General features: G+C 31.0%; 1 protein-coding gene across 2 annotated transcripts; it reads right to left on the minus strand.

The window, feature by feature from the left end:
* Positions 1 to 691: 691 nt before the first annotated feature.
* LOC132945355 (uncharacterized) lies at positions 692 to 12,194 on the minus strand. Of its 2 annotated transcripts, none has more exons than XM_061015071.1 (9): positions 11,821 to 12,194; positions 7,713 to 7,868; positions 6,649 to 6,809; positions 3,774 to 3,917; positions 2,153 to 2,218; positions 1,462 to 1,527; positions 1,275 to 1,392; positions 1,076 to 1,203; positions 692 to 997 (listed from the first exon to the last, which is right to left on the minus strand). In XM_061015071.1, the coding sequence occupies exons 2-9, from the start codon at positions 7,839 to 7,841 to the stop codon at positions 901 to 903; spliced, it is 909 nt and encodes a 302-aa protein (XP_060871054.1). In that variant the 5' UTR covers positions 7,842 to 7,868; positions 11,821 to 12,194; the 3' UTR covers positions 692 to 900. The 2 variants fall into 2 exon arrangements, with proteins under 2 accessions (XP_060871054.1, XP_060871053.1); XM_061015070.1 differs by lacking the exon at positions 11,821 to 12,194 and adding an exon at positions 7,987 to 8,363.
* Between the last annotated feature and the right edge of the window lie 2,969 nt (positions 12,195 to 15,163).

Genomic DNA, 15,163 nt, shown 5'->3' on the forward strand with positions numbered 1-15,163 from the left:
TGCAAAAAATTAAACAGGCATAACACATAAAGTACATATCGAATATACATTTGATCAGATTTGGTTTATCTTAACTGCAAAAAAAGTTGCAATATCAATTAAATCCGGTCTTTACTGATGACCTAAAAATTAAAATCAAAAAAAGCATTTTTTTTTATTTTTGATTAAATAATTATTCTTTTAAAATAATGTCAAATATGTGAAAAATGTACAAACATTAAAATTTGATATTCTTCTTATAAATCTAGGACACTTTAGAAAGTGATTTTTTTTTTTGTATTAATTATTGTTGAGATAAATTTACTGATTGATAAGAATATTTTTTACCACTAACACACAAAGAAAGTTTTAATCCAAGAACTTGGTCGGCTTATTACTAAATATCGGTAATATATTATATTGATATGATTAATAAATAATAAAACAAGTTCAAATCACACCGAAGTTTCAAGTCAACCAGATTGATGTATAAAAACGTTAGTTCTCTAGTGATGAATATTCTATGAATTTGTGAAGAAACTAAGTACCTATTTAAATAATTAAATACATTATAAATATTAAATTTAATACAATTGAATTATTTTGTAATAAAGTCTTAACCCCGAGCTTATAGAAACTGTTGTGGAATCTTTTTTCTTAGGTGCCGACAATCAACTATGGGTTAACATAAAAAATTAACGATAGCTATCAATCTCGATTAACTAACTATTTAATGTCCATCACCAATAACATAATCAATTTTAATATAAATATTATAATAAAATTAATTTTTTAATAATTTATATTATAAAAATGTTTATATGTTAGAAAATAGGAACTATTCAACAACTGTCTGAAATGAATGTTAAAAATCTCTGGCATCATAATAGTGTGTGTTCTGCATATATTTTGTTGCCAATTTTAAGAACTGTCTGATGACCAATTTTCAATTCGTTCTTCATTGAATCGGGATCTTATTGCTTGTTTCTCATCCTTATCGATTTTTTCAATATTTAAACTAAAATAGAGATTAATAAAAATAGTTTTTATTATATTATACATAATATATATTATATAAAACAAAGTAGGTACAGACCCTTGTCGCAATAGTTTCAAATCTTTTGGTTTAATGTATGAAAATCTATGATTTCCTGAATTTAAATCATATTTAATGGATTTTAAATATCTTTCTTTCATAGATTGCCATGTACGAAGTTTGCATACCTACAAGATATAAAAAAAATGTGACCTGTTACAAGTTTCAGAAAAACTATAAATACATTTCATTAGCTTACGTTGGCATGTTCCATTTGTTGCCACATTGCTCTCCCTTTAATATCTAAAGCATAGTTGTTCTTAATGATAAAATTAACAATATTCATCTCTTCTTTATGTGAATAGGGAATTCTTGTGCTTCATGAAAAAGATAAAACATTAAATATAAATTATATATATTATATTAAATAAATTCATAATATTTACTGTTTATATGAAGAAGCTTTCTGTGGACTGCGAAACAACACAGTACCATCAAAATCATCGTTAGAACTAAAATAAAAAATGTTCAGTCAATAATATGCAAGTAAAAAAAATATATCAACAATAGAGATATAACGATTTTTCATTCACATACTTAATGATAATAAATAATAATAAATAAAAAAAAATTAAATCTTTTAAATTCCTAAAAAATACGACAATCTTATTATAAATACGTCTTGACCAATCAGATAGATAGAGCAGAGCTCACAAAAATTGGAAACATAGAATTACAAGTTACATACAAAAGTGTGCTATCGGCTATCCAAATCCAAGTTAGCATTATGAGTAAGCTTTTATATGGAAAACGTTTATAATAACATTTAAGGATCCATAATAACCAATACCCTGCTCAGCGACAGAGCAAGCAAATTCTGCGCATCCATCCGCGTCACCATGCTATCGAAACCGGTTCCCCAATGGCAGAGTGTTGCGTGGGGGAACCAGTTTTCGTCAGTGGATAGCGCGGTCTCTCGTTAAACAGAGTAGTCATAAATACGGACATTAAAAAAAAAGTTATTACAAAACAGTAAGTATTATATTATAATATTTTTATTATGGGTAATCTAATGCTTCATACAAAAATATATAAATATAAAGAATATATGATGTTAAATAAATGCATAATATTTACTTTTTAGATGAAGAAGCCTTTTGTAAACGGTTAGACAACACAGTACCATCAAAATCATTGTTAGAGCTAAAATTAAAAAAATTTAAGTCAATAATGCAAGTAAAAATAAATATATTAATAATAGTTATGACAATTATTAATTCACATACTCAATGGTAATAAATAATAATAAATATAAAAATAGTTAAATATTTTAAATTCATGAAAAATACTTAAATACAACAATCCTATTATCTTGACCAATGAGATAGATAGGCAGAGCTCACAATAATTGGAATCATAGAATTACAAATTACACACAAAAGTATGCTATCGGCTATCCAAATCCAAGTTAGCATTATGGGTAAATTTATATATAGAAAACATTTATAATGACATTTAAGGAACCAGGAAAACTAGGTCTTAATAACCAAGTCATAAAAATCAACATTAATAAAAAAAAGTTATTACAAAATAGTATGCATTATATAATATTTTTATCACAAACTGTTTACTCTATACTCGGTGCTCGTTAATATCTCAACACGTATAGAGTATAATTGTGTATAGTATTGACAATTAAAGTGTATTTTCATTACATATTATTATTTATTAAAATACAACCCACAGAAGCCTTCGAGGTGTGGTTTGGAGGCGTATGGAAAGGATAAGTTGGATAGAGCGGAAAACGAATGAAGAAGTACTTAGAACTGTGGGAGAAAAACATACACTCATAGATACAATTAGAGCAAGACGCTGGAAAATGATTGACATGCCATGAGACACCCAGAATAATTGCATAATATAATATTAGAGAATATGATAGAAGGAAAGAAAACTACAGGACGTCCCCGAAACTATTATATAGGACAAATTAAATGGGATGCAAAAGTCAAAACCTTTAAGGAACTTAAAGAAAAAGCGAGTAATCGGTAATTGGTTAGAATGGAGAATTGGAATTGTAAACCAACCTTCGGGCTGAAAAAAAAAAAAATTAAATATTTCAAAGAATCTGTTATTTTTGTTTACAACACGGTTTCTTATATAGAAATAGTGTTTTATTTTTGCTTCTATGTTTTCAGTTTGTTATTAACCTACTATTAATAATAGCCAATTTGAGACAAATTGTTTAATATTTTGCTTAATTTTTAAATGTCTTCTTGACATAAACAGTTGATAATACCTGTATTGCATGGTCATTATATAAAATATTTATTTAAATTCACTAAAAATAAATGTAATTTCGTCTGTAATCATTATAAGAAGGATACATAACAGGAGTTTGGCTGGGACCATGTCCCTACAACCACTAACCAGTGTCATTATAAATGATTTGTGCTGTGTGTATATATGTATATACTATATATGTGTGCGCAGGGACGGACAGGGTGCTATAAACCAGGTAGCACCTCAGGTCCTCATTTGTATTTATAATACAAGCCACGATTACCATTTTCGAGCTCTTTCTTAAATTTAACTCTTATTATAATGTAGAACTCTTTCCTAATTTTATTAAGTTCAAAAAAAATTTACAGGCCCCTAATTAACTTTGCACCCTGGACCAAAAGTAGCCAGTCCACCCCTGTGTGTGTGTTTATGATAAGATGATAAAGGTTGATGACCAATGTGTTTCAATACAAACCTTGTGACTTGAGAAATAGAATTTGTAGATTTTGATTTTGATTTTTCTGGAATTGGAATTAAATCAGACCACGATTTATTTTGATAGAGCCAACAATCGAATATATCATCTTTTGTATAATTTCCAGAACCTGTGTTTTTAATTCTATAAAGTAAATATCAATATTTAATGATAATCATTGTTTGAAATAAAAAATACAGAATTATTTATCAATATAATTATCTAGTCTAACCTAAGAAACCAAGCAGTAATTACTTATTTTCCATTATTTTGACTACGCACCTGATTAAGGGGGTTCTAGTCGGTCATTTGCTAAGGAGTAAGAATTAGGCAATTATGTGGCAAGTATAACTGGGCCATGTCAATGTGTTTAAGTGTAAATGAACATAAGTGTGTGTGCACATACACCGAAGTGTATGTCAACGAGTCGCAACCCGTATCTACATTCTAAGAACCGGCGTTCTCGCACTCGCAGGCACATGTCAGTACATTAAATTAGAAAAAAGTAAGTATACGGTTACTTTTCCTTGGCTGTGGCAAAATTGTGGGACTTAGGCTGGTGCGATATTGATTCTGTAACAATCCTAACAATTAGTAACATGTCCTTTAAAGAAATGTTATTATTTTTACAGCATTAAAATCGAACCATCTTAAGTCTCATAATCTTGTCAGAGCGGAGGGTCTAGAAACAATTTTTTTTTTTTGACCAACTAGAACCATTTTAACCGTAAGCTTTCTTTATTATGTGTATTTTAATCATTGAATCATATCTACATTTGAATCATTGTAGACTACTAGTTATTATATTAGTTATTGTATAAGAGTGTTATACAACTTGTAGATCTTACACATACTTATTATAATTATTTTCATTAATAAAATCATTTATACCAATATACAGTAAAACTTCCGTTAACCTCTATAGGACGGTCACCTCTATGTAACGGTCAATTTGTTTGGTCCCATCGAGTGTTATGGGAAAAATACATTAAAACTTCTTAATAGTGGGCACTCTAATTAACTAAATTTAAAAGTATATCAAATGGAAAATTATATTTCGAAATTATTTTTGACAGTTTATCTTAACGAGCTTAATTTATGATGTCGATAAGGCGATAACACTTGTCCGTGACTGTGTATTTTGTCATTTGTGTTCAGTGTATGTTTAAAATGTTTCGAAGTAGGTACCTATAATTTCAATGGCGTCCAAACAAAAACATCTAACTTTAACAGAAAAAATCAAATTGTTAGATATTTACCAGAAAGAAAACGTGAGTGCACATACTCTAGCAGATAAATTTGGAACAGGAAGAACTCAATGAAGGCTTGATAAATTTAAATCACGCTACAATATTTCTTTTAAAGTGGTTTGCGGCGAGAGTAAATCAGTTGATACGGAAACAGTGGACGAATGGCGTATAAAAGTCAAACAATTAATTTCTTCATATGAGCCACGAAATATTTACAATGCAGATGAAACAGTTTTATATTATAAAATTCTTCCTAATAAAACATTAAGTTTTAAAAATGAAATTTGTACTTCTAAATAGCGGTCATTATTTACAGTCCCTTCAGTGACCGCTATATGGAAGTTCTACTGTATAGTATTTGTTAATGTAATACGTAGGATGTGGGGGGAGCAGAGTCCTCCACCTACCATTTGTCTATTTAATTTTAAAACCCCCGTAAAATGGATCCTGGTATGCCATTGATAGTAGTAGATTGGATTAATTACATCTTCGTCTTCGTTCCACCAAGAAAACCAAACCAAGTAGCGATGCAACAGGTTCATAGTTATGGGATTTACAAGTGATGTATTCAACTTAGAGCTTGCATACCTCAAGAATTTTTGTTGAACCTTTTCCAGCTTCAAGGAGTCACTGATAATGTGAGGTACCTCACAATAACAGCACTGTACTCACACAATAAGGTGTACAAGAGCACAATATAGCACCTTAAAGGATAAGCCTAACCAAAAATTCCTATTTAATTTTAAGACCAAGGGTTTTAAAAGCCTTACAACAAATATGTTCAATGTAAGGAACCGTATCAAGATTACTACCAAGAATAAAACCAAGATATATAACACAGCCATTAGAACATGAAAGAATAGTAGCTCTAAGATGATATGAATGAACAACAGAGGACTAAATCATGGCCACAATCATGGTTTTGCACTTAGAAACATTGAGGAATAACCCTAGTAAATTGAACCATTTAGTGAAACGGTCAAAATCGCTCTGCAGTAAGAAACAGTCATCCAAAGAGGAAATATTAGTGTAAAATTTAATATCGTCGGCATAACATAAAATATAGCATATTGAGCATTTAAGACCCTAATAAATATAGAGAGAACAGGAGCAGGGAATGATGTCCTACTTGAAGAATATCAGACGCTCCAAGATAAACGTTTGATTTTACTGTAAACATTTGACCCATTGGTAACAAAAACATAGGTAAGACAAAAACTACAACAATAGTGGTTCACCAATACCAATTACATTGAGGACCTGGACAAGGGCATTGTGATTAACTGAATCAAACGTTTTATTGAGATCCGTACAAATTACATCAACCTGAGATTTAAAATCAAAATTGGTATACAAAACTGTTATAGACTAAATTACAGGTAATGGTGAAACGGCCAAGATCTACTAGATCTTCTCAGACATTTAAGCATCATATACTTATTAGAATATATTTGTATATAAGGCAAATTGCAATCTTGCTATATTAGACTTTCATAAAACAGAATCAGCTCAGAAATTTAGAAATGCTTGAGCAATGAGCATATTATAGTTATTAGGAATATTGTGTTTTATGTTGTTATTCTTAAATTCCTCCAAAACAAAAAAACAATGATGGCAATACTCACAAATATTTGGTTGGATCAGGGTAGTTTTTGATTTTAAAACAATCTTCAATGTATTTAATATCAAATGCTGGGATATTTTCATGAAAATAATTTGTTTGTCCTGGTCTTGCGAGTACCATTGAATGATCATTTGGGATATCAAATACATCTGCAAAGGACATCTGTAAAAACAAAAATTTGAAGTTAACATACCTACATATAAATAATTGTTGCTATAAATAGAATATACAAATAGGTAGGTAAGGATCATACAGTTGTACCTAATATCTACTTCAATAGCTATAAACCTCAAGAATTAAATATGTATTACTTTTATACCTAATTGGTACTTAAAAATAAGAGTATTGAGCAATATATACTAGGTTAGGTTAGGTAAATTAAACTAAACAAACCTAGGTATATTATAGAGGTGAATTGAAAACTGTTTGAAGTTCAAAAATTGAACAAAACATTAGTAATTCAGTTTAAATTTAAAAGTCAAACCTAGTTTTAAAAAAATCAAACCGAGCCAAACTCAAAACAAAACAAAAAGTTTCAAAATAATTAATCCCAACTCCAATATAGTTCAAATTCCAAAGAAATGTATGAACTCCAAACAATTTCAAACACTTCACTTTTCAAGTAAATACCTATACTCTGTTCAAAATAAGAAACACCTGCGGCTGCGGCTGGCTGAGCAAAATATGAAATGTTTCAGTTTTACACATCCATTGTAACAGCCAGCCATGTCCACTTAATATAAATATTACTTATGATAGTAAATAATATTGGTGGAGCCCCACAAGGGGGAAAGGGGTATTTTGGACCTGGAGTTCAGGGGCCCAGCTATTTTATGGGGCAGTTGAAATTAATTCGTAATTTTTGAAATTTTTATTGGTACTTATTTTATATTAAATAATATTTTATGCTGCCGGTTAACTATTGATTATTTATAAATTACCGTGTATGGGTTGTATTTTATTATTGAAAGTTTTGTATAGGGCCCGCGAAAATATTTAGTACAGGGGACAAACATTTTATGAGGGGACCTGAATATTAGCAGGTACAACAATAACTATACTTACGCTTAAAAGATTAAAGTAGAATTTTTCTTTTGTATCCCAGTCGAGCACAAATGCCAAACTTTGAAGTTCGGAGTTGTGGAAATAAAAGACGTTTTCAGCAAGATTAAAATCTGTTGACATGAAATCCATTTTTTTGTAGGTACTTACTCTGAAAATCTGGAAACAATATTAAAATATTATAAACGACGTTGTTAGTGTAACAAGCCTATATTTTATTTTACTCTGCACTCGCTACAACCCAGTGGCCAGTACTTACTAAGTATTAAGTACTAACCTAGTAACCTCGACATTCAAGTTGAAATAAATACTAAAGTAAATATTCAATACTGATGACTGAAATGCAGTCTCAGACCTTGGACACTTGGATGGACAACAAGTGGCAAGTGGAAAGATCGCAAGAAGAAGCGTCAGATGAATAAGCGATTGAACACCGGTGTCTGGTAATACTATATTATTATAGATGACATAATATAATACTATCACACATAGATTAAATAACTAGTTTATACTTTATAGGTCTATATGCTATCACATTAATCATTATTACTCTTTTATAAAATCACAAATATATACTACCATACTGTATTACAGTCACGGACTAAGATAGAGAGGACTTGAAACGAGCACATTTTTAACGGGTCCGAAGTGCTTCTGCTGATTTCCGTTGTACACAGCTGTTCTTAACGCTACCTAGTGACTATAGGTGGAAAATGTAATGATGATAAGAATTAAAATTATATTATACAAATAGTTGATATTTTACCAAGCAGATAGCGTGCATGTTAGCTGTGTACAAATATGGGCGGGGAAGAGTAGAGGGACCTAGGCCCGGCTCCCCGTCACCCGCCCATCATATCGTTTCCAGTCCTCTCAATCTCAGTCCGTGATTAGAGTGAGTCACTGGAAACGACTGAACTGGACTGGAAACGAGCAGCTTATCACGGCCACGAATGTATTTACAAGAGGCAAAGTGCGGGGGTCGCTATGTGTTCCTGGAGTTCACAGCGCCCTCTGCATTGAACACGGGCTAAGATACAAATTGTGTAAAAAAAACCACCGGTTGCGCTGAAAACTTCAAGAACAGTATTCTTATCAGCTAAGTGACACCTTTTCATGGCCGTACCCCGATCCCCGCCGACCAAGTCGTTTCTATTATATCTTATATAATAGTCCGTGATCTGAGTATCCACTTCTAATCATTTAACTCTTCTAAGAAATGGACTGAGCGTTCCCTATAGGTTTGACACTGAGTGAGAGAGACAGTATAACTTACCGAATGTGGAAAAAATAATAAAATAGTTTATTTTGATAAGAATTATTTTAACTGATAAGTGATAAAAAAAAATTCAAATTAGCCTATAGCACGAATTAATATATATATATATCCTAATTCGTGGCCTATAGTTAACTTGCCTAGCCTTGGATATTAGCACTACAATTCACTACAATGTCACGCGCACAATAAAATGTAAAATTGTACTGTTTTATAGTGCCTAGGTATAAAAATAGTATTCGGAAAAAAAAGTTCCAATATCAAAATACAGTAAAAAAAAGCCCCGTACCAACTAAATGCATAACACTTTTTTATTTTAGTGTACATTTTATGGATTTTACAATTATTTTACACTTTTGAAATTTTTTGAATTATCTACATTCATATATATATTTTGTTTTATGGTTTATGATTTTGGGCAAATGTAAACTGGGCCCGCGGTTACCTTTTTTGTAGTAAACTCGGCCCGGAAATTTTAAGTAGTGAAATAGGTCGATTGTAAACTCGGCCCGGACGGGCGATTGTAAACTCGGCCCGGGGAAAAAAAATATTCAAAAGGTCTATTGTAAACTCGGCCCCAGTTTTTTTCAGGTAAAAATTATTTAGGTGTAAACTCGGCCCGAGGTTTTTACAGGTAAAAACGATTGACATGTAAACTCGGCCCGAATTTTTTTCAGGTAAAAACGATTGACGTGTAAACTCGGCCCGAATAAAAATATTATACGTATGTACTTATAATATTTTTGAGAACCATTTAGCATTACCCAGAGGACACCACGAGGAGGTGATTCTCATTATCCTCCAAAAAACTATAAAACTATAAAACTATAAAAGTATAGTATATAAATTATTGTACTAGTATTTTATTTATGGTTATAGATAAATATGTTATGATTAAATTTAATTATGCAAATCATAATAAAAAAGAATAATATACTTTTTAGTTGATACAGGGCTTTTTTTTCCTAGATTCATAAAAAGTTGACGAAATGGTTGGGACATCCTGAATGTAGTATTATTAAACAGCTACCCAGAGGCGCCGAAAGTTGGTTTTGCCTATGACATATGTCATAGGTGAATTATTGGGTGGGTGGCTATAATGTAAAGACAAATTATAGGGACAAGGGACCTCAGTTTTACCATGTTTGTATAAACGTATCTATGGTTTGGTTATTATGGTCCACGGGTTTAAGTGGTTTAACCAGTGTTAACCATGTTAATGTTGCAACAAAAGTAAAGTTCTTACTAAACTACAATGTAGTTTAGTTTTTAAATATAATGGTTTGATATATTTTTAATTGCTGAAAAAATTATTAGTTTTTGTTTTTTATTACTATTTATTTAGTAACTTAAATTAGGTAAGTTAATAATATTATAGCATATGCACCAATTACACATATATTCAGTTTTATATTGTATTAAATATTTTTTTTATTTATTCCCACATCTGACTCAGTTAGATATCTTGGACTTAACTTGGATAAGCGCCTCACTTGGAATAGCCATATCCGTATAAAAAGACTTGCCTTAAACGCCCGTTTTCGCAAACTACGAACGCTACTCACAAATAACAAACACTCCAGTTTGAAAATTAAAGTTCTTATGTATAAAACATTACTCAAACCTCTATGGACATATGGTCTCCAACTATGGGGTACAGCAAAAGTGTCCAATACTAACAAAATTCAACAATTTCAAAATATTGCTCTTCGTAAAAATTACTAATGCTCCACCCTATGTTTCGAATTACACTATACATAATGACCTGTCAATTAAAACTGTGGCAGAAGAAGCTATACGTTTCTACAAAATCTTTCATACCCGGCTGCAAACACACCAAAACCCACTCATTAAAAACCTATCTTTCCAAACATTACCTGGCAACCCCAGGCGTAGATTAAATAGGAGCTGGTGCCGTGACTTGCTAAGGAATTAATACCAAAAACTTAAAATAAAAAAAATAAAAAAAAAAAAATAATAATAAAAAATCAGTATATATAAATATAACTAGTTTCATACAACTCCCAGTCAAGTGCCATTAGTGGGTGGCTTCTTACTCACGTACTCATGTATTATCGAAACCCTTATCAAATATGCTAATTGTGCAAAATTGTACAGATTGTATATATTATCATTGTGTAAAATAAAAAAAAAAAAATATTTTTTTAAATACAATTGAATCTATTCCAATTGTTTCTTAACTCTACACATTTATGCATTTTTTTGTGTACCAAATTCATCTGAAGTGCCCTGTTGTAAATACCACGAGTAAAATAAATAAAATAAAAACTCACTTAAATTGTAAGTTAATCAAAAAAGTTAATTACATATTTACATTTACGTAAGATGTAAGACATGATTAAGAATATATTTGTACTGTGGGGCCACTTGAATGTTCTTGTTGTGCACAGTTATGGAATTGATGATCTCGAGGCCGTATCCAGAAATTGTTTTTGGAGGAGATTTCAATCCCAAAACATATATTATACTGTAATTTATAGAATTTAGGTTTTGATATTAGGTTAAAAATAAGACATTGGAGAAATTTCAGGGGTAGGGGGGGGGTCCAGACCACTTGGACCCCCTCCCCTCGGATACGGATTTGGCTGCTCTGTTTTGAAGAGGATTTTTTGTATTAGTGAGTGGGTGGGTCGTGGGTGTATTGACTCAAAATAAAATTGTAATAAGTGGTTCAAAATACATCGGCGCCCCTGCAGCTACCTAACAGGTAATAGCTAGTTTAGTAAAAATATTAATATTAACAGGCTATTAAATGAAAAACTACAAGATATCGTGTAACCGAAGTTAAGAGTTAAGTAATAAACAAATACTTACTTGAAAGTAACAGCCACGGGAGAGTGTACTATTCGAGATACGAATATGAGTACAATCATACAAGTAATACCTTGAGTGTCTATTCAAACATTCGCAGCACACTTCGCACTGATCAAATATTTGCGATTTGTGAATAATGTTGGGCTAAATAACTCAAGCAAATATATAATTGTAACAGTAAATTAACAACGAACAAGAGTACAAGTCACGTTAAAATCTTCCAAAACGGCAGTCAGGCAGTCAGCAACAAAGAAACATCAAACATATTCGGAAATCGGAAATAGTTAACACTTAATAGATGGCTTTGGGCACAATAATTTCGTCATGGCTGTAGGTTATGACTTATGGCCGAATATTAATTTCAAGAAACGACTAACCTAAAAATTGAGAGAACGGTCTATCATTAATTATAAATACTAATGTTTATTTTTTTTCATTGTTTTGGATAAACTGTCATTTTTCAATAATAATAAATTGTCATTCGCTAATACAATATTATTGGGTGCAAATTCTATTTATACCATTAAATGAAAGCATACACCAGCTGATAGTTGATATCTGTATCTTAATGCCAAATGGCAAATACTTTAAATAGTTTAAAATTTTAAATCATTTAAAGTATTTGATAATGCTGATCGCCTATAATGTTATTATAGTATAGAATTTAGATCATAATATCACGGTTTAAGATAATAATAGTATGTTATTTTATATACATCGTAGATCGTGATAAAAAAATGTGGATAATGTACCTAAATAGTAAATACATTTAAAATTATCAGTTTCATTCGGTTTTTATTGGTTTTTATCGTTTAATTAATAAAAATGATTGGTTAGTGCTATCAAAAAAATAAAAACACTACCTACAACACAGATAAAGTTTTTTCTTTTGCGTTGTGGAATTTAGGTAATTCTGAGATAAATACCGTCATACATAAAGTTGTCCCGCGCAAAACGGTTTTTGGCATTTTGCTATGTTGTACATATTTTGAAAGACGGAGACCAGTAGACCACACATGCGGGTTTGACTTCCTCAAAGTTAACTTAAAAAAAAAGGAAGCAAGTGTAGCAAGTAGATACCGATTTTGCTCACTGCTGTAGTGCTGTACAGTAATTATCCAGTATACCGTGTACCTCGTCATTGAGTAGGTCAGTGATAATGACTGATGACCAGGGCTCGTAAGTTCATGCTCTGCATGTTTTTTTGCTACACAGGAAAACATGCTAACTGAGATACAAATCCGTTACATAACAATAGTAATAATAATATGAAGTCTGATAGTGCATGTTTTTGCATGTCTTGGGTGTTAAGTCATATTTGGCATATTGTCGATTTTTACAGTCGTTAGTGTATTATTTATTTCATATAAATATTTTTTGGACAAATATTTGAAAAGTTTCTTGCTACTTATTTACTTTCTCGTTTACAAAATTATAGTGTTTTGATTTATTTTTATTCAGTGTGTATGTGACTATCTAGAATCCTAACTCCTATAGCACAGAATATAACTCCTAGTACATACCTGATACCTATGAAGATTTTATGCGTTTAACGTAGTACCGCGAAAACAATGTAATCGCTACCACTACCATCCTCTCCATACAAAATCCGTCGTCGAAACGAACCTGTACACGTGTGCAGCTTCTTACCAACCCGCAATCCGCATTTATAATTTAGTACACTTTATTGATTCATTAATTGGTACAGTATACTGTATAGTTTTCTTGCACTCGCCGATGAATTTAATCGTATGAGTCGTATGCGTTCGTCTGTTCAATTTTCTGTTTTAGTGTTTTCGTGTGAGGTATAGGTACCGTACACATTATTCATATTTTATTTAAACAATGCCGAAAGAAAAACAAACAGTTGCGGGCTGTTTGGCGGAATTTTTTTAAATTTATGGATTTATTCTTATTATTTTTTTTACATAATGCATATTTTGAGTGCATAATTTAAAAAATGTTAGGGCATATAAATGCATATTTTCGAACTTTTTAGTGCATATTTTGACAATTTTTAGTGCATGAATGCATGCTTATTTATGCCTTTTTTAGTACATGAAGTTACGAGTCCTGTTGATGACTGATGACACTCTTCACCGTAATGCAGGGGATGACAACCCACAGCCCACATTTCAATTGTATGTGATAATATTAAAATTTTAACAAAAGCTTATATATTTTTTTCCTCCCGATTACTTTAAAAAGTACTGAGAATAATTTTCAACCCCCCCAAAAGCACTAACTAGATCAATTTGGTACCAGATTCTAAAAACCTCCCTCAATGTTAATGATCGAAGCATGAAAAAGTTCTTCAGACATAAAAATTAAAAAAAAAACAGTTGAGATTTGCAGCGCCGACCTTTCAAACATTTTCCGTGCTATTGAATACAAACAAATAAATTTAAACCTTTTTTTAAGAAAAAACGAATTATTTTTTAACGACAAAAATAAAGAAAAAAAGGTGGACAAGTGGGTACCCCTCTGCTGTACAGTAGTTGTCGAGTATATCACTGTAATTTTGGATGTGTTATATTTGAATTCAATGATAAATCATTGGATACGAAAAACGATTCTGAGCGGAGACTATATACTGTGCGTGAGGCCTAGCTTAGTGGCGCCGAACACGTATGGTTACTGTGGTAAATACCCCAGCATTTTTAATAAACATTAGGTGGACAATTAGTGGGTTAATAAATAATAAATGTCTTGACACTCGAGGCCGTAACTGGGGGGGGGGCTGGTTCCGGCCCCCCTCTCCCCTCGAAATTTTTAAAAGTAGAAACATTTTAGCGGTGAATATAATTTATTAACTATAATTGGTATTAAAGAACAATTGTATATTTTCTTTAAAGCAGTAATTTAAAATAAAATAAAATTTATAATTTTATTTTATTTTAACGTCGTAATAAAGATTAGGATTAATAGGTAAGGTTAGCCGGTTAGGTACTAGATACAATAGAAGGTGATTGTCATAGTTAATATAAACTTATATATGAAAGTCGATCACTGAGAATCCAAATTATTTAAGATTAAGAATATAACAATATATTGTGTATTTGTGTGTATTGTAATACATTCATTTTACTGCTGTTCATGTTCACGTTAACTTTATAAAATGAGTAAAAGAAACCAAATTCAAAATTATTTTACAAAGCGTCAATAGGTATGTTAAAAAACTGATTATTATTATATAAAATGGTTATAATACAAATTTATGATGTGAATAAATAATTATTTATTACCATACAATAGATCAATTAAAAAGTACTACTTTATTTATTTTAGACTGATGATGTCCCCACTGTCCAAACACAAGTAGATATTAACTTATCATCTGATC

Source organism: Metopolophium dirhodum, chromosome 5 (genome assembly GCF_019925205.1).
Source record: "Metopolophium dirhodum isolate CAU chromosome 5, ASM1992520v1, whole genome shotgun sequence".
In the NCBI taxonomy this organism is placed as follows: Eukaryota; Metazoa; Arthropoda; class Insecta; order Hemiptera; family Aphididae; genus Metopolophium; species Metopolophium dirhodum.